Genomic DNA, 20845 nt, shown 5'->3' with positions numbered 1-20845 from the left:
AAAGTGTTATCGTCAAACTCTATTTTGAAAAATCAAGAGTTTTTTTTTTTTTCAAAATAAGTCCCTTACTGAAATATTAATTGGCTATATTGGATGAATTCTCCTCTTCGGTTTAAAATAATTGAAATTATTCTGAATATTTAAAGACTTCCTCCATAATGCACTCTGATAAGCTTCACTGTTATTGATTAAGAGAAGTATGCCCACAGCATGATGCTGCCACCACCAGGTTTCACTGTGGGTGCTGCGTTCAGTGAGATTTGTGGCACTCTGCATGTAGGCCAAAACATTTTGGTCTCGCCTAACAAATCTTCTGCCACATGTTTGCTGTGCCTACAATACGGCAAATTGCAAAAGGTATTTCTCTCTTCTTGTCGCTCTTCCATAAAGACCAGATGTGTGTAGTTTTCGTGTCAATAGATTCTCTCACCTAAACTATGGATCTAAGCAACCATTCCACAGTCATCATGAGACTTTTTGGCTGCTTTACTAATATCCGTAGACTGCCAATTCAGGTTGATTGCAATGTCTTGGTGGCTTTGTAGTGGTCCAGAACTCTTCATTTTGATGGATGATGGACAGAACAGCGCTCTGTAGGATGATGAAAGCTTGGAATATTATTTTATTGAAGTAACTCTTTTCTAAACTCCTCGACAAATACCAATCTCTCAGACATTCACCTGGATTTACACTGTGCTTGAACTGGATTTTATCTTTAGGTATCAAAGTAAATGGGGTGAATGCAAATGCAATTCTCTTTCCAAACCATGTGCCATTGTCATCTGCTTCACAATCATGAGCTACTTTGTGGCGATCTATCGCATAAAATCCCTATAAAATATATCTAACTTGTGGTTGTAAAATGACTAAATGTGGTAAAGGGACATGTGCGGCGCTGTAACTTATGACATCATGTGGTTCATAAGTATCATGTGGCAGGAGGTCGGTCTCTGCACGGCAATTCTCGTCGCCCTTAAATGAAGATGGCTGAGAAACCTGAACCGTTGGGCCCATTTTATTGTCCTTTTGAGGGCATTTATAGAAAGAACAGACATAAAGCAAATTTCATTTTCATTCTCATGCTAAAAACGGCTGGAGCGTTAGTCCATCGGAGCAGGATGTGCAGAGGTGGCAATTGAGACATGGCGATCACGATCAAAGTCTTCCACAGCGCAAGTACAGCCAAGGGCAACGATGATTTAGCTCTGTTACTGGAAGATGACTTACATTCTGGGTGCACGGGGTTGCAGAGGAGCTAAGTGATCTCTGATGCGAGTTGCAGAGTTGAGTGGTGACCCGTCTCGGCAGCCAGACAGCCTCATAAGTAATCCCGCAGGACTGAGGGACGCAGGAAATCTGAGGGGCTTATTTATGCGCTCCGAAAGGAGGAACATCCTGAAAACGTTCGGTTATGGGTGAATGTTGGGGACTCTGCTCAGGACTCTGCACCACATCACTCAAAAGCAATGACAGTTTTCATCAATATTTTCAACAGTTGGCTAAATCCTTTATGTTTTAAACAAAATTACCTCAATAAATAATTTCTAAGAAAATATGTGATGAAACTTGTTTGGGCTAAGTTAAGGAGTTAATTGTAACTCCTTAACTTACAGATAAGGAGTTACAGATAAGGTGAGAAGTTCAGTCATATGAAAGGGACTCCGCTGCGTCTCCACATCAGGAGGAGTTAGCATGCCTCCTGGATGCCTCCACGCTGAGGTGTACCAGGTCTGTCCCACCAGGAGGAGACTCAGAGGAAGACCCAGTGAGTGGAAAGTCTTGGCCTTTGTGCTAATGCTGCTGTCTTTGTGACCCGACTCCTGGACAAATGGAAGATAATGGATGGATGAATGCATCAAGATTCAGAAATTTCTTCTCAAACTAGTTCAAGCAATACAGGAACCCTACTGGATCATCAGGGCTAGCTACATCACTTGTAGGACGACTTGATACAAATGACAGTGCAGCAGCTGTATGAATCCATTCTGAACCCAATTCCCTCTGGTACCAAAGCCCGAGGGCATGCCCCGCCCTTCTGCCACGGGAGCAGCAGGGTGTCTGCACAACCACTCTGTTATCCATTTAGTCTGGTGTAAACACAGGCAGATTTGCATAAACACAATTAGAGATGATGAAATGTATCTATTAAAGTCCCATTTAAGAGCCGAAACACCCAAGACAAACACGTATTGTGCATGTTCTCACGCACACTGAGGGAATTTCATCATCCTATTACAATCCTATTACATCCTATGAGACCTTAAACGGGTCAACCTCAGGCTCTGAGAAATGGATTATTTTCTCTGTGTCTCTCTGGATGATCCTATTCTGCTGAAAAGCCAAGCTGGATCCAAGGGTGTATAAAACCAATGAGAGCGTATGAGGCCCTGCAGTGCACAGGCAGAGTATTTTCTTTGTTTATCTGGGAAAACCAACAAGAGCGAGAATGAGCTCAGATATGAGTGGAGAAATGTTAGCCTTTAAGATAACTGCAGGGCACCAAGCAGGGATGTAAACAATTCATGGAGTTATGATTAATTGTTGATGAATGTTTTATTGTATTAAAATTAGTTCCAGTTGATTAACAACACCAGCTTAGACGTTCTTTTAGTGTTGTAGTTTGGCCGCCACCCAGCAGAAAGCGCCGTCGGTCACCATTCAGTTGATAATGGCGGAGCCATACCAGAACGAGAAAGAGTAACGGTCCGAACAGAGTCCGGTGTGGGATGCAAAATGAACTATATGCAGTTCTGTTTGGAAATATAAACACGCGAAGCTCTTTAGGTTTCACCTTAATAGCGATGATTCTCCCAAGCTGCTTGACGGAGGAGCGTCAACTTCTCAATCAAAAACTAGTGATGTGCTACGAAGGCAAAGATGTAATCACTGAACCGAAGACAGGACTGTGCAGAAAACTTGTCACGTGGAGAGAAGAAAAAAGAAAAACATGACGCCAATAAGCAATGTTGATTTTGAGGTGAGTTAATGCACTTCATGAAGTGAAGTTTTAACATTCCTTCAAGAGCAACTTCGGTACTTCGCTTAAACATCTCTGGGTTTATGGAGGACTACGTTTTTCACATACAACTGTGTAAAAAATTAAGAGACCACTTAAAAGTATCAGTTTCTCTGATTTTACTTTTTATATATGTTTGAGTAAAATTAACATTGTTCTTTTATTCTATGAACTACTGACAACATGTCTTTGAAATTCCAAGCAAAAATTTGGTATTTATTTGCAGAAAATGCGAAATGGTCAAAATAACGAAAAAGATGCGGCACTTTCAGACCTCAAACAAAGAGAACATGCAAAGAAAACAAGTTCATAATAATTTAGAAACAACAATACTAATGTTTTAACTCAGGAAGAGTTCAGAAATCAGCATTTGGTGGGATAACCAGGAGGTTTTCAATGGGGTTCAGTGCAGTGGGCTCTTCGTCTTTTCTAGAGCTGCGTTTAATGCTTTTCACCGTTGCTTTTTCTGTTAAGCAACCTAAGAGTTTTCTGTTCTGCTATATTTTATATATACAGTACATATGTGTCTAAGCTTAATAATGTGAGAAAACCACACTTTTATGTTTGTTCAGTCAGTATTTAATACAGCGGACACAAAAAAAATGCTAAAATTTTATGTCGTTTTTTTAAATTCAGCATATGAACATTTTTACTCTTTATGTTATGGAAAGATTGTGAGTCCTCTTGATACAAGAGAAAACTCAAGTTTTTAAGAAAATGTCCAGTCGACCGATAAGACCTATCAACTTTAGATTTACTGGTCAATTGATAACTTGCGTTCTTAGCATCAATTGAGCAAATTAGTATTAGTTCTATGTGGTGCATTGGAGGAGAGAATGATGGATTGAGAACTTGGCTTGTGTTGCTGTTCTGCAGAAGGAAGACGGTGTGGGGGGTTCATTGGGAGCACACAGGGGGATCCATGGTGGTGTCCGCGCCTCTGCCAGTTATGCATAAAGGTTCAGTGTGTGAGGGGCCTTACATTGACCCCTTCTCTCCCCCTCTCTCTCTCAGCAAAGACATTAAATCAACAGACTGTCAGTCAGCAGGCGGAGGCCGCTTTAATTCGCCTCCTTGTTCATACACTCCTGACTTTACTGTCACTCCTAAACTCTGCAAAGCATTTGTTTAAATAAATCATTTCGGATTCTGCAAAATGTGCACTGCATCACAAAAGTGCGAAAAGACAGCACGGGGTGCACATGCGGAAAACTTTACAGGCTGTGTTTGAGAGTGTGTGTGATCTTGTTATGAGACCTCCTTTACCTCACAAATTATAGGGGCTCGAGGACCAACAAGATCCCTCCCTTTTTAAAAGCCCCCTTTTCTGCCAGATGTTAACCTGAATGTTAAGACCAAAGTGTGTGCATGTGAGCAAAGGATAGCGCAAAGTCCAAGGTGCACGGAGCCACTTCACGTTTGCGTGCCTGCACATATTTTCACCCCTCGCTTCAGACCCCTTTGCTTCATTACCGAACAACACAAGTTTCTCGAAAAAGCAGTGTGCGTGTGTGTGTGCGAGCGAGCGAACATGTGGGGGTGTGTGAGTGTGTGTCATGCAGCCAACATGTGGTTCAGATTTCCTCTGGGGCCACATGTGCAAAAACACAGCAGGCCAGAAAAGCTGGATCTCAGTGGGATCCGCTGGAGTCCGGCTGCAAAACGCTGAAATACAGGCGCTTGCTTCTCCTCAAGAGTAAATATCTACATGCGTCGCTTTTATGTGATGCAAATGTTTATGTTTCGTTTTTTTCTGGGCATTGTCATTAGTTTGTTTTATAGTTCATAGGAAATCAGCCCCATCTGTGGCTTTGTATGGGCTGGTATGATATTATAGAGGCATAACAACTTTTATTAAACGATCGGGGGTTTCAAACGAAGAGAAAAAAACTGTTACAAGATTGATGTGCTTTTATTTTCAACAGAACAGCAACAATCGGTCCTACTGATGCTGAAGTTGTATAATTAATGCATCAATCATGCTTCTTCTAACCAATACAAATAAGAGATTTTCCAATTAATGACTCCTTTTTTGACCTACTCAGTTTTTTGGCCATACTCTAGGAGTTATGGCCACTTTTAGAGCCATAACTCGTGAAAGTGGAAAAATGTGCTGAAGGTTCTTTGATTGTTTTTAATCCGACAGAGAATCAAGAACGTCCTTATTGAAGTACTAACTTATATACATAAGTATATGTCTTCACCAACCTAAAAAAAAGTGCATCAAAGTACAGAGTGTTAGTTTTAGTTTAGCTTTTCAGTCTATTTAGAGCAAAAAGTAAACTAAAAACTAAACTAAAACTAACACCATCATGTACTTTAATGCAGTAGAGAAACTTTATCATTTACCTCTCTACAATGGACCAATGTTTGTGTTCACAAACCAAAAATGGCAGAAGTTATAGGTTTTGGTGGACTTTGAAGAGTTCTGACTACAATCTTAGTATAATTGTTTTCAGTGGCCGTAATCCTCTTCTGTATTACTGCTATGATAATGTTGTCTATATTTTATATTCATACAGAGCAAACATCAACTACATTTTGAATCAGTTTCAAGTTCTAATTGAGCAGAAATGTTTTTGCTGGTCTTCCTTTAGATGAACACAAACATAACAAGCTGACTCTAGCTGGGTAATTAGTCAGGCTATCTGCTTGGGTAGCCAGCCAGTAGTTGGCTGCTTTGCAGATGTGCCGCTCGTAGCTTGCAAAATGTGTTTTGAAAACAGAACCGTCATAACCAGAGCGATGGCAAGCTCGCTTTAAGCTTCCAAAACTATGACTGTTCCTGTTTTTGTGCAACCAGAAATTGTTTTTCAAAGTCAGATGAGTTTATCTAGTGAGGGAGGGAAAGAAAGGTTTAGTAGTTGTTGTTTTTTGCCAGCTGAATGGCAGTGTGGAGCAACAACTGGGGGACGGGTCAGCACTTCTGTACTGTATGATCCACAGTCCAGTCAGAAAAAATCTCCAGTCAGCCTAGAAATTTCTGTGTCTCATCAACGTCCCTAGGAAAGGCGTGCAAGAAAACATTTGCTTCTTTAAAGGTGCAGTGTTGGTTTTTAAATATTTGGTATGCTTCGATACTGGTGACCGTCCCATGTGGCATTCACATGCTTACTGTGGATACAACAAATTAATCGACTTACAATTAGTTGTCAATTAATGGTCTACTAGATAAAAATTAACTAAAAACATCCACTCAGACCTTCTTTTTGTGTTGTAGTTTGGCCTCCATTCAGCAGAGGGCACTGCTTGACATCGTTAAGAAGAGCCAATTGATACAGAAAGAAAAAAAAAACTTTATTTTTTTTATTTGGCATATGATAAAAAATTTTGCCCTTTAGCATATGGATAGACGGTCGGCTCTCTTGAAGCAAGAGAAAGGTTTTTTAGGATATGGCCGCTTCTCAATTAATCGTTAGTCAATCAATAAGATCAATCAACTTTAGATTAACTCATTAATGTATAACTTGCATCTCTAATGCTTACCCATACTCATCTTGATTGGCAGCTTCTCCTTGGTGGCCGCCTCCACCAGGTGGCGTCGGACTTCCATCAGAGCCTCTTTGTGTTTACTGGTGAGCATCGACTCCCACAGCAACCTCGCAGAGGACGGCCTGAGAAGCAGACGAATTCAACACGAGAGCTTAAGGGCAAAGAAGAGTCACTGGTTTTTGTTCATCTTGGACATGATCGAGAGTTTTTCTTGTCAAATCAAAAACTTTTTTTTTTTTTTTTTTAAAAGAGCAAAGGGGGTAGATGCAGAATGTTATCATGTCAATGAAGCAGAAAACGCCTGTGTGCCAGCATTCCTCAGGCCTGGTCAGTGCCTGAAGCCAAACAGCTTGCAGACCAAGACACCCTCCGTGGTGCCATCGCTGGGCACATCTCATTCCCTCTTCTCATTATCCACTGGGTTACAAAACAGCCTGATTCCCATCTTTGACTGCGAGTGATAACAGGAACCATGTGCGGGGCTAATACCATCTGCCGCCAGCAAGAAATAAAAAGAAAAGTTCCTATATAGAATCAGAAAATTGTCACAGAGGAGCCTTATCATCGTTAAATTTGCAGATGACAGGAACTGCTCTTCAAAGCGACCGGTGTCAGACTTCAGGCACCAGACGCACTTCATATCTGAGTATTAATTTGTCTCTTTTCCAACCTCCTCTCTGTTAAATACGCTCAGATAAGACCTAGGCCAGTGTGCTTGCTTTGGACAACTAGACAGAAGGCATGCAGTAGTTACTGTTATGAGCGTATACCAAGGTTTCAAGAAGTAAGGGCTTCACAACTGCTCAACATTTTCAAAGTCCTTTGAATGAGAGCAGAAGGAAACAAAATGCTGATTCCTCACCTCCCGTTGCTGTATATACTGCCAATCAGCTGGTTGAGAAAAAAAAAGTCTCAAACGTTTCTCTCTAACCTACAAAAAAGACCAATTTAACACTTTGAAAGTCTTTCAGATGGCGAGAAACACAAAAGGACCACTACCTATCACTTAAAGTGAATGGACGGTGTTGATGTTGTTGAAGTGAGGGTATTAAAAGTTCCCTTCAGTGTAGAAGACAAATATCTTCTGCACAGAAGTGAACTCATTGTCACAGCAGTTAAGGGCGAACAGGTAGTCAGACTAGATTTTATGTTTTAGTTGATTTTAGCACTTAAAACAAAGTACAAGTGAAACTTCTCACTAGCCAATATTACAGTTAAGTCCAAAAATGATTTACTCGCAAACACACTCATTCCACCAATACACAGATCAGCAGGCAACTTGTGATTGCCCAGAGGCACACAGACACAATGGCAGGGAACCAAACCCACGACTTTCACATCACAAGAAGACTTCTCTTCCATTTGAGCTGCAGTCTCTACGTCACCAATAAAGGTGTTTCTATTAATTCTCGATAAGGGTATTAAAAGTTTCTGCCATGCCATTTCTAGAAACTACTTACATAAAAGCTGCTAAATTATTATTGTTCTAAACTGATGCACCTTTTAGTGTCTACTATTGTCACTTCCAATCCAAAACAAGCTTCTTGATTGGATGAAAATAATATTAAGAAAAGTATTTTCCAAACTGCTAAATGTAGCGTGATTTCCCAAAAAGAAATAAATTCCAAATGTGACAACACAAATCAATTGCTCTTATTTAATTGGTGCTAGATAAAAACAATCACATCATGTGAAGCATCTTTTTTTCATTTTGATATATATTTACTGAACTAAAAGCGTATTTACTAAAGATTACAATACTGCGAGAACCTCACACTAACCCATTCCTACTAAACACATATGCACTCGTGATTATTACTCCAACAATTTACCAGAAACTAAACAAAAGGAATGAGACAGAGGAGAAAAATGAAACCAAAGGACTGAGAAGGAGCGGAGGGAGACGGGGCATCGTTGACAAATCCACTGTTTTTCTTTTGCTTTTTTGTCTTCTTTTTTCTAAACTTTGTTGTTGTTTTTTTGTCCCCCCTCTCACTCCCCTTTCCTCTCGCCTTTTCTCCTTTCTAACTGCTGCCATGTGTTTAATATCAGATGTAATGTGTTCCAGACCTTGGGCAGGAGCTGTATGATGAGGAATGGGGCTCACGTTGGGACGGCCGCCATCTACACACCAGAACTAGACACTGAGACTTGCAAACACAACGAGAGCTCGGGAAAAATCTAGTTTAGAGTAAAACGTGGAGGAAACAAGAAAAAGGGTACTTTACAAATCAATGAGATAAATCCAGATTTTAATCAAACTTGACTTACTCAACATTAAATACGAGTTCGTAGACTACAGCTGTCGGTCAAAAAGTATGACAGAGGTATCCAGGTTTGCCAAAACCAGTCTTAAGCTTTGAGTAAACCCCCCCTCCTAATTCTAAATATTTAGAATTAGAAAATATTTTAATGTAGTCAGAATATTTTCTACTCCATCATCTACTCCTAGATGATGGAGTAGAAAATATTCTGACTACACAAATCAGGATGTCCCACATGTTTGTCATTGCTGGAATACCACCAGCGTAATCTGACCGGGACGAGTCGGAGAGGCCCGCGAGTGTGTTTGTGTTTGTGTGCGTATGCGTCTGTGTGTTATGTTTGCACACAGTCCCGTGCGTTCCGTGTTTGCTCTTGAAAGTTAGTGGGGCTCTGACAAGTGTGGGAGAAGAAAAAAAAAAGACATGGTTCTCATTTGCCACTCCGACCCCTCCCCACCCTCAGACCCCAACCCCTTTACGGTACAGGCATCAGTGTGGGTCGCCCATGCCCCCCCGCCGCTCCCCTCCCACCTCCTCTGAGCCGACCGACTGGATAAAGGTGGGCCGCCCAGGTTGACCAAGGTTGACATTGGCAGGGTGTGAGTTGGACTCCTTAACCAGCCCAGAAATCTCGTTGAGTAACAACTCTACTACGTACTATGAAGCGGGAATGAGTGAACTGGGAAAGGGGGGGGTGTGGGAATCTGCAAGCTCTGAATGCAGAGTTTCTCTCCTTAGTGGAACATAACCGAATCGTTTCTGTAGGGGGCAATCTTGCTCTTAACTTGTGCGCGCCATGGTGAACATCCCCCACCCCACACACACACACACCCACACATCCCCCCTGCTCTGGTTTTGCAGAGCCAGGCTGAGGCGGGTGTGTTGGGAGACTTCACCATAATGAGCGCCGTAGCGTTAAAAGGTTGTTACGAATCCGTTGCCAGACCTTAACAGACAACACGGTCCCCTGAACGTGTCTCATATTGTACTTACAGTAGGTGATTGTTGAAATGAGGGAATGGGGTGGGGGGGGTAGTGAGTACTATTCCTGGCAGTGAATGATGCAGAAGGAAAGAATGCTTCAAGTGGTTCATTTTTTTTTTTTATTTTTTCTTTTAAGCTACTTCTGACTCAGGGTTATCCTTCATTTTTTAGCTCTTTTCATTACTTGCAAGAAACTGCACAGGAAATAAAGGAGCCACTGTGTTCTGGTGTAGATTTCTCCTAAAATGCAACTTCTACCCTTCCTCTGCTCCGTTTCCATATCAGAATAGAATATCCCCGATGCAGTTTATCAAGGGGAAAGTAATAATGTACGGAACAGTTTCAGCACCATAAATAAAAACGGACCATATTCAGCTGCACTGAGAAAGTGGAAGCTATAACAGAACAAAATCTATTGCAAATAACCTTAATAAAAACATCAATTATGTACAGATTATGCTACATTTACTTGCTAGAGTCTTAGAAAATATGTATGTTTTATTGGCTATAGTATAATCTGACACTGAAATAGTTGTTGAGGCTCTTTAAAGATGAACTTAGGAGGGTGTTTTATCTTCTGTCTAGTTTATATGGATATAAACTAGATATATCTATCTTGTTTATATTGTCCACCTCACTGAATGGGGACATGATAAAAATAATGCAACTATTTCATGTTTGTTTGTTTATTCCCACATTGTGACTCAGATCAATTGTTCTCCATGTCACTTTCAAATTATACCCCAGAAAGGAGGAAGTCATCAATTATCATACTAATTAAAAGTTGCAGTAAATTCATAAGCGTGAAAGAGCAAAGGAATAAAATGAAAAAAAAAAATTCCCCATTTATTTTCAAAATATTATTATTACATTTGAAAAAGTGTTTGCCCCTTTAGAGTTTTCTTCTGTTTTAGATCTGATGACCAGACATCCTCCCTCAAGACTTTTTGGTGGAAGAAAAAAAAAATGACGGCAGCGTTTTAGGGCCATTGTAGATAGAAAAAAGAATATAGAAGTACATTTTCCGCCAAAAATCTGAGAAATCTTGAGATTAATCTCAGAAATGTTCCACAAAAATACATGAATATTTCTGAGTTTGAAAAAATAAAAAATTTACCAGAAAAAAATAAAGATTAATCTCAGAAATTTTCTAGGAAAAACTTAATAATTTCTTACCATGAGATGTTTTTTTTTTAATCACAAATTACATAAATGTACCCAACTGAACAGCTATCTTAAAAAGAAATACTTTTTGGTTATTTTGCTTCAATAGCCTTAAAAAAATGATTATAAGGGGGGGTTTTTTCACAACTGCAACAGAAGTGTCAAAAAATTTGATAATATATTTTTTTACAAATTAAAAAATGAGAATATTTGTATTGTTTATGTATCATTCTGCAAGTTTTGATTTGCATTTGTTTAGCTGCTCCGTAAGATGTCTTTCACAAACTATTCTCCAAGAACTGGTCTTCACAACGGCACATGACGCTGCTTTCGCTGATACCAAAAAAAGCCTACTATTGCATAACTTTACAAGGTCGGCTTTGCTATCTGGTCTGTTACTTTACGGACATTAATGGTAAAACTAGAAAAACAAAGTGGTTGGTTTCTTGCAAACTTCCTCCTGTAAACATTCTCCTACAGGAAAACGCTAATCAGAGCAGAGAAAGGGAGGACATTGGACCAAAAGACCTGACCTTGAGTTTCAACAAATGATTCAACAAATGATTCAACAAATGAACGCGGCTCAACATGGAGTGTGAAGTATGAAGCGAAGCAGAAGAAACGCATCAAAAAAGGAGATGTCACTGGCCAGTTATCATTCCTCGTGTCGTAGGTCACATTTTCAGCAGATTAGAGCATTCTCAAGTGGTTATAGAAAAACAAGGATTTTATGTGCCAGCATGCTGTTTACAGGTCTGAATACAAGCTCTTTGTGGAAACTGAGGACGCTATGCCAGGCTGGATACATTTTCTCAAGTGATGTCATTTAAGCCTGCTCTGACTCACGCACAGTATGCTGCAGTAAAGTTAGAATGACCTGACATGGCTGTTCAAGCTTATGATTAATGTGAATTTGAAATGAAAACCAGCAAAGAGTATGGTTTTGACCCAAACAGCCAGGTAATATGAAAGACTTCAATAAATATATACTGGAATGTGTGCAGAAATGCATTTAAAAAATGCTTTGATTCTATGTTGCATTGTGTTTCTGTGTTTGATATGATGTAAAGCACTTTGAAATGTCTTGCTGATGAAATGTGCTACACAAATAAAAGTTGATTTGATTTGGATTTGAAAAATTCAGAAAACAAATTCTTTTAAGCGACATACACCAACGGCATTAACTAATCTGAAATAATAATTAGTTAATTACATTGACCTTCATCTGTGAAATCGACAAAACTTCCAAACAGCTGACTTTGTAGGCCTGCCATGATAGCAAACTTAGCTGGACGATAAATTGCCCCAAAAGTTATCGCGATAAACGATAATATTGTTGTTTAGAGACCATTTTCAAGTAATGTAATGATAATAGCATAATAATGCAAGAACACATTCTCAAAGAGCAATAAACTTTAAATTCTAATGAATATCTAACACTGGAACTGGGAGACATTTTAAACATTCAAAATAAATAAAAGAACAAATAAAATGAATTATGAAGTCTCTGTAAACAAAATTGCCCTTCAGAAAAAGGGATAGGTGAGACCAAAGCACCAGACTGACGACTTTTATCATCCAGTTTTTGGTAGAAAGAGAGAGAGAAAAGAAAAACAATAAATCATCCAAATGAAAATGATTGAGTTTGTTTAACTGATTTACTGCTTTTTGTGACAGACCCAGAATTGGTAAATTATTAGCCTGGTCAGTGTCTCTCTGAGCCATTCCGTTCGTATTTGTACCCTGTGAATTATTTTTAGGTTTTCACACGTTGCAAACTAAAAATGTTCATGACGTTGTTTGATAACCCAACACAAAGTAGAAAATAATCATAAAGCAAAGGGCTACATGTGTGGCGCTAAATGCAGAGCAACCCCAGGAAAAAAATGATTTTGGGGCTGCAGGGGACCTGAAACAGGGTTGAGGTTCACTCTCCAGCAGGACAGCAACTCTTTACACAGTGCCAGAACTGCAATTAACTTTTTTCGATCAAAGTAATCCCATGTGTTAGACTGGTCCAGTTAAAGTTTGGTTAGAAATTTGTGCCAAGACTTTGAAAACATCGCTTCATCCAATATGATGGCACTTAAGCCTTTTTGAAAGAATCAGAAGAACCATTGAATCGGGATAGTTGAATACATACACTCGCCACACTTTTCAGACTTTTTGCTGAAAATCTGCTTGCTAACTATGCGTCATTTTTCCGCCTTACAGTCGAGGCCTACTTTGTGTCGACCTACCACATTGCGTCAAAGTTTGCTGCTGTGACGTGACAAAAGCACGAGGGTCATGAACACTTCTGCGAGGAGCTATAGTTAGAAACCATTTTTTCGCAGCATCGGCAGATGGGTAAAACATGTGGCAACATGAAAGGATGAGGAAGGAGGTGCAGTAATGTTGGACTCCTCTTCCTCTCATGTGTCTTGGCTACTTTACCGTTTCATCTGAAATCCATCAGCAGGCACCAGCTCTCAAGGAAAGGGGCTGGAGAAAACAAAGTAACATATTTGGGGGTGCTTTATCAACGTACTAAATAAATCTGCGGAAACCTTTCCAACGGAGAAAATGTGCTCAGTAGTGCAAATCAAATCGCAGCTGCAGAAGACGGCACATAAGACAGAATAGGTTACGTTATCTTCGTCTCGATGGGAACACGGAGTACAAGATGTTCAGGTGAAAGTAATCTGCTTGATTTATGTACTGAGGGTTTCAGTTAAAGACACCTTCCACGTTGGAGGAGGGAGAGCGGGATTGGACGGGCAACCAGCCAAGAAGAAGGCAGAGCAAACTTTGCAAACAAATAAAACATAAATACAGGAACAACAGGGGATGTCCCGGCTTAGCTGGCGACCGCATGCGCCAACAGGAGACACAGCTAACGACCAAGAAGGCCGAGGTGAACACGAGGTGATGATGAGGCAGCAACAGCTGAATGAAGCTGTTAATGTCTTTAACAAATACGTGGCCTGGAGTTGCAGCGCCTGTTGATTTTCACATGAAAAATCAGGGATGATCCAACATACGCCAGGCATCTGCAGCTGCTGTTGACTTAGGCAACAGGAGCGTTGAACATGTTGGAGAAAAGTCGAGGAACGGACATCATACAGGAAGGAGTTGGCCCAGAATTGGTAAATTATTAGCCTGGTCAGTGTCTCTCTGAGCCATTCCGCTCGTTTATCATCTCCCTTCAGTGTTTCATCTGGAATTCCTCCCATTGACTTGGATTTCTGCTGTAGAATTTCAACCGGGCCAATCAGCGAACAGGAGTTGTGAACGATGCTTTCTTCACTGTTTAAGAATTTAAGTCTGGCTGAGGTTTTAGCAATGGCAGCGGAGGAAGTGTACAAAGGCGTTCAGTCTATGTTGGCTACACTTCCAAATATTTGGTTAACATAGCAGCCACCTCGTTGGGATCAGCACTTGACTCTTGGCAGTCGTGGATGGTTGTTTACAGAGCAAGGAAATTTCCAACTAGTCTCATTAGTTGAAAATGAGACTATTTTCAACTAATACAATAATAACGACATAATTCAAGTTCGCCTTTTCAAAGACTAACGAACTGTTATTTTGTACAGAACACTCCACACTGGAACGAGAAGACATTTTAAATATCCCAAATAAAACACAACAACCAAAGATAAATTAATAAAACGGAAATAAAAACACACACACAGCCAAAACCATACATAAAATGGATTATGGGTTATCTGAAAACAAATAAAATATGAATAACCATAACAGATATTTTCAAGCTCATTATAATTTATTACGTGATTAATGGATTATTGTGACAGGCTTACAAAGGGGCTGTTTTTCACCAGGCTAGTAAATTATGAGGTCAATGAAACAAGAAGCTTCATTCAAGTCGTTGCTGAGTAGGACGTTTGAGCAAGCTGCGTAATGGGCTGGCCTTCATCCCAGACATTGTCTTTGGTCAAAATTAGCATCCTTTGTAGCACTGGCGTTCAAAAGTGATTGTCCTCTCTTTAAACAAACCTGCTACTTTATGGAGCGCTTCTTATCCACTCTGTATAACACACATTGTAAGCGTAATAACAGAGCTGGGTTGCCAATGAATAACTTCAGTGACTTAATTCAGTTGTTTGAGTCACAGTTTAATGTCTAAGTAGAAAAAAAACCCAACTACAGCACTGTTGGGAACCACAGCAGAACCAACAAGGCCGGCTTCTGACCCGCCATTCTCATCCTCCATAGTGTCCACAAAAAATCGAGTCAGCTATCCACGAGTGTCTTTTATTTGTTCCATCCTTGCCACACTCGACTATCTCTGTTGTTTTTGTTCCTTTTCCCACATGAACCTACACTAAAAAAAAAAAAAAGAACTTTTTGTTTCCCAGCTAAGACAGAAATAGGTGTTATTCCTCCTTCCTGGTGGTATGAAGGCAGGATATGCAGGCTCAATTTATGGAGAAGAATTTTTTTTTTTTTTTTTTTTAATGGCAGGGTGGGGTCAATGTCTGTGTCTGGCTCCCTTCTCAGCAGTTCCTGAGGGAGACCCAGAGCACCTCGGCCACCCATGCTCTGCTCTGCCCACACTGCACACGCTCCAACCTCAGCATCAAGGTCCAAGACGGACAAATGACGGGTCTGCGGGGTTCAGCTGGAGACTGGGGGAAACTCTGTGCCCTCTGCCAATGAAACTCAAAGGTCCTACTCTGGATGAAAAAGTGGCTGCGAAGCCAAGCACAGCAAATTACACAGACTGGGCTGGCAGGCACCTGACCACAAAGACAGACACACACACACACGCACACCTACACACACACACACACACATATAGATTAAAAGAAAAAAAGAAAACTTCCAGTGCCACTTTATTTGCACAGATTGGAAAAAAAAACATACACCTTCTGATTGTATTTACTACTTAAAAGACTATCTTATGGTGGAAGAGGAGAACAAAATTCAACCACAAGCAAAGTGTGTGCATGTGCACGCCCTCACACACACAAAAAGCACACTTTCTCTCTGGCATGATCGCTGCAACCACAGAGTGCAAGTCAGGTTGTAGGATTTGGCATATCCTCACCAGGTTATGAAAGAGAATACAACAGTAATTGCAAACGTAACTGTGGGGTCTTGCCTGCAGAGCTAGAGTCAACAACCACCCACAGAATGTTTAGGACACGGTGATCTAGAAAAAATATCCTGCAAATACCGGGGGAAATATCATACAAAGAGGGTCAAACTAAGCCCGCACCTAATATTTAAAGGTTTAAGATGGTCTACACTCAAAAACCTACTAAGAATAGACTTGTAAATCGTTCGTTGTGTAAACATCCAGGAGGAGGAAATTCATTTTCTGGAGCCAAAAAGGGTCTCAAGTTGTTCACAAAGATCAAATCTACCAAGAGAAAAAAAACATTCCCCCTTATAGGAGGGGGGGAAAAAAATAATAATAAATTCCGCCTAATTGCGAATGAACACCTCCAAACTCGTACATATGCAGAGCATCAGCTTTGCCATGCTGGAGCGATCAACGTAAACGGTGCCTGCGGGGAGCGGTGCACTTAAAGTGCACTTAAATCTAGCGGGAACGCTGGTGTTCTTTCTGGTTCGGCCTCTGCAGCACTTCAGTGTCTGAAGCATCTGTGATAAGGCTCAACTGGCCCATCTGCTCTGAGATAGCACCAGCAATAACGCCCCCGCTGATCGGCACCAATCTGCACTCCACACAAACACTTCTGATTTGTTTCTGTGCTATGCAGCCAGAATGTTAAGAACAACTACACTGGGTGTGTTTGTAGGTACTGGCTGGCTGGACACCATCAAGACTTAAGAAAGTTTTAAATGTTAAATTATCACAAAATGACTGAAAACGGCCATTATTCTCTTCCTGAAGTTTAAAGTAGTTCCAGTGAGATTCCTTAGACGGGTACTTGTGTGAAGTACACCCGAAGAAGGGCACCCGTATGTTGCTGTGTGCTGCCGCTCAGTTGGCTGAAAGACGGATTCCACACTTTTCCCCCCACTTTAAACAAAACACAAATCCGCATATTTGAGATGGAGGGAAAAAAACAAACTGTGTTGTTTTATTGACATATATTTTTAACACTCAATACTGAATTTAACGGGTTAAAAATCAAAATAAATTCTGACAATTTATGGATTCGTAGACCTCAAGCTAAAAGCATTTATGAAAACCTTAATTTTGCAAAAAATCATTTTTTTTTGTTTACATATTTGTTGAAACCATCAGTGACCGTATGAAGAATATAATCTGTGAAAAAACTTTGCTCCTCTGCCTTTTCCCAGTGCTAACTCCAAACAACCAATCAGAGGCAGGAGGACGGTCTTAACGCTGTCAATCACAATCTCGTGTGGCGCTGCTCATCCCCCTTTGCTCTCTGCTATGCTGCAGCTAGCATGACTTGTTATGAATGTTAGTCTAGTTGGCATTATGGTAAATGGATTGAACTTTTGAAGTACTTTTCCAATCATTTTGAGTCACATTCACCCATTCACACTCACAAATGCACATTTGTACACCAATACGCAGATCAGTCTGGTGGCAGCTGAAATCGAACCTACAACCTTCCGCTCACAAGATGACTACTCTACCCACAGAGTCACAGTCGCCCCAGTCGATGTAATAGAGAAGAGAGAGAAGACAGCTACTGCAAGTAAAATCGGCTAAAAGCTTTCTTAAAAGCTACAACCTACAAATAGGAACAAAATTCACTGTTTTTCTTCTTTTTTTTTTGTTATGTATAAGCCTTTGAAAGATCACCATGGTTACAGTTAATCCATTGCAGCTCCAGCCACCACACTTTTCCTCCAAGTCAAAGTCTTTTCCTCTAGCAACCACATAAAGGCCCGAAGCCTGACTGGAACACATGATGTAGGGCTAAATACTGCCATCAACAACAGCCCCACCGCAGGCCCTTAACACATGCACCTGCCCAGCCAAGAGCACGACGACAGGCAGCCATGCTGGACATGCTGCCGCTTCGCTCAATCACGGAGGTGTAGCTCGGGCTGCTGAATTCTATTTTCCGCCCCGGGCAAGCACACATGGGGCCAGTAAATTATACCGTGTGGTTTGGTTCGATGATTATATCAGATTAGCCTTCTGTTGGGGGGTGGTTAAGGCAATATCTGCCATGAACTCCTAAACATAACTCATCCTGGGTGGCACTTTAACCACACTGACAAGATGCAGACGACTTAAAGAGACGGAAAAGGAAAAGCTGTGTCATTAACGGGCCTGAAGTACATGTTTAAAAAGTGTTGAGAAGATGAGGGGAGTAAACAGTCAAACACAGCGCATCGGAGCTATGCACAGATAAACTGTACTGCATTTGGCTGAATTTCGAAACCAGATTTATTTCACATATGCTACAGTTAATGAGACGCTCACCGCACAGGAAAAACCTGTATGAGGATTTCTGCAGTTTTTACCAACTCAAAGTTAAGACTGTTTAAAGACCATTATGAATGAAATTTAAGACCTGTATTATGAGAAAAACGTACAAAAGAAAATTACATATTTTATATTGTAGAAGTGCCAAGCTTTTATTTTTTTGCACAGAATGCACCTGGCATCGCGATAGATTTACACTTACCCATGAGAAGCAAAGCTAGCTCGCTAGCTAGCAGCTGGTAAGCGGTAGCCTCAACTACTTCAGGTCGCAGAATGGAATGAAGGTGTCTGTGTGCGACTCAAACATTTGCTTGACACAAAAGTCCAGAGAGAAAAATAAACTACATTATATATATGAGAGTAAATAGCTCTGTCAGAACACAATTTAAGACCTGTCATCAACATAGTTTAAAAGTGAATTTAAGATACTTTAGATGGATGAATTTAAGATTTTTTTTAAAGACTTTTTAAGGACATGCTGGCAACCTGTATATTTTGGTTAATTTGATGGCAGAATATACACACATGCATCCTTTTGTGTTTGTCTACCGCATAAAATCCCAATAAGATGTGTTTAAGTTTGTGGTTGTAACATAAAACATGGAAAGCTTTCAGTGGGTATGAATACTTTTGCGGGTGAATGTTTGTGTTTCATTTCTCCTTCTGTTTATTCTACGCAACAGTGACTTCACAATAAACCTGATAAAAACATAATGAGTTTGCATATTTTACAAATTGAAAAGAAGGTGAAATATTTACTGGCAGTGAACCTTGAGGTTCTTCTCAGTCTTTTAATTTTCAAACACAAAAAAAATGTACTGAGCAGAAATGAAACGAGACGCAACATAATTATGACCTGGCAGGTTTTTATCATTTATTTATTCTAAATATAAAACTATAGTTTAATGTGTTACTCTTTCCCTGGAAATTTAACAAGTCACCTGCTAATTGTCGCCATCTTCATTAGACGATGCAGTGATTAGCTCTGCAAACAAATCCCTACAGTTAATGACAGAAATCATGCAAAAGGACTGGAGCCTTCTCAATGTTTCACAGCAATCACACAAGCACTGTTAGAAACCTGAGTAAACTGGAAGGTGAAATCAGCGCTAGCTTTAATTAAAATCACAGAACGTGGTGAAGATGACGATCACATTTACTCCTATCAAGGTTTCTTAAAGAATTTAATTCTGACAAAGTTAGTTCAAATTGGTTGCTCGTCTGCATAAAAATTAACTCCATGAAGATTTCCAGTCTACTTTTAGAGTTGATAAAGACACTGAGATGGTGACAAAAGGTCTTGGGTCTGAGTTCGCAAATAGGTTTGATACCCTTGGGGATGTCAAACCTATTTTCATTTTGGGTCATGGTATGATAATGAATGTTCACAAATGGCCGGTTGTAGCAGAATGTATTGGTAAACGCACCCATAAACAAATTCTTAAATTATTCAGAAAAGCTGTCTCTGCATTGTATAAATACTTCTAAAAATAAATCATATTAAACATCTTTCCACATTAATGTAATTTGGCAGCATACAGAAATAACAGCTTTATTTTGATAATATTAAGGTGAAATGATATTAAGGCACACAACTGTTATTTTGGAGGTTCAATTTATGTGTCCTTCTCTAGAGGACCATATCAAAAGACTTGGCCTTGAGTTTGACATGTGTACTCTACATTCTCCCATTGGGTGACATAATCACAAAACACCCAGGTTTATGTGTCTGTGAAGCCAGATGTTTCTGAAAAGCAACTTGCCCTACATATTTTAGGCATCTCAGAGGCCTAAAATCTGGAGAGAAAAATAATTGTTTCCCCTTAAATTCAGAGAAAACTAAAGTCATGTTGTTGTTTCTGAAAAGCTCCATGATTCAGTGACCAGCTATAAAGTGCAGCGGAATGAACCTCGGGGTCATTCTTGACCATGATATTCATTTTTATTACATACATTAAACCAGTCTCTAAAACTAAGAGCTTTACAGTGTTTTGTTTTATGGAATTTAAAACTACCTCTGTAATATCTATATTTACATTATATTTTCATCAACTTCCCTCTGCAAATGGATATTTTATTGCAATTTATGTTAGCAATAAACAGAAATGCCTCATTCAGCTTTCTTATTTTAAGTTCTGTTTGAAAAGCGCGTTAAGAAGAAAAAAAAAGGTACGACTGAACTCAACTTACTGGGTTTGAGCAAGACAGCCAGGGGCCACGGTGTTCTGAGAGTGAGGAGTTCTCTGTACACTTGTGAGTTCCAACATGTCCACTTGCACATCCGTCACGTGACCAGGCAAAGGGTCAAGCATGGTAAGCATCTTTTCAACCAGGTTGTCACCGTGATGGCCGACAGCCCCTTTATGAATAAAGAAAGCGGAGAGTGAGCGTGCACAGAAAGCTTTTAAATGATGCATTGGTCTGTGTGCCGTCAGTCGCAGCATTATGAACACTGACAGGTGAGGAGAATCATGTATATCAGGTAGCAACTGAACTAAGGCTGGGCAGTCATTGTATCGTTTATCATTTATCGTGATAAGT

The 20845-nt window shown here is 40.1% G+C and overlaps 1 protein-coding gene across 2 annotated transcripts in view; it reads right to left on the bottom strand.

Moving 5' to 3' along the window:
• Positions 1–20845, bottom strand: part of scfd2 (sec1 family domain containing 2) — a 129580-nt gene that overhangs the window by 107090 nt on the left and 1645 nt on the right. For both annotated transcript variants that reach the window (XM_032571845.1, XM_032571844.1), the window contains exons 2-3: positions 20495–20663; positions 6503–6630 (exon numbers count right to left, since the gene is read on the bottom strand). In XM_032571845.1, coding sequence (XP_032427736.1) covers positions 6503–6630; positions 20495–20663 — 297 coding nt within the window. The remainder of the gene's footprint in view (positions 1–6502; positions 6631–20494; positions 20664–20845) is intronic.

The sequence above is a fragment of the Xiphophorus hellerii genome, chromosome 9 (genome assembly GCF_003331165.1).
Source record: "Xiphophorus hellerii strain 12219 chromosome 9, Xiphophorus_hellerii-4.1, whole genome shotgun sequence".
In the NCBI taxonomy this organism is placed as follows: domain Eukaryota; kingdom Metazoa; phylum Chordata; class Actinopteri; order Cyprinodontiformes; family Poeciliidae; genus Xiphophorus; species Xiphophorus hellerii.
This window is presented reverse-complemented; position numbering and strand designations above follow the sequence as displayed.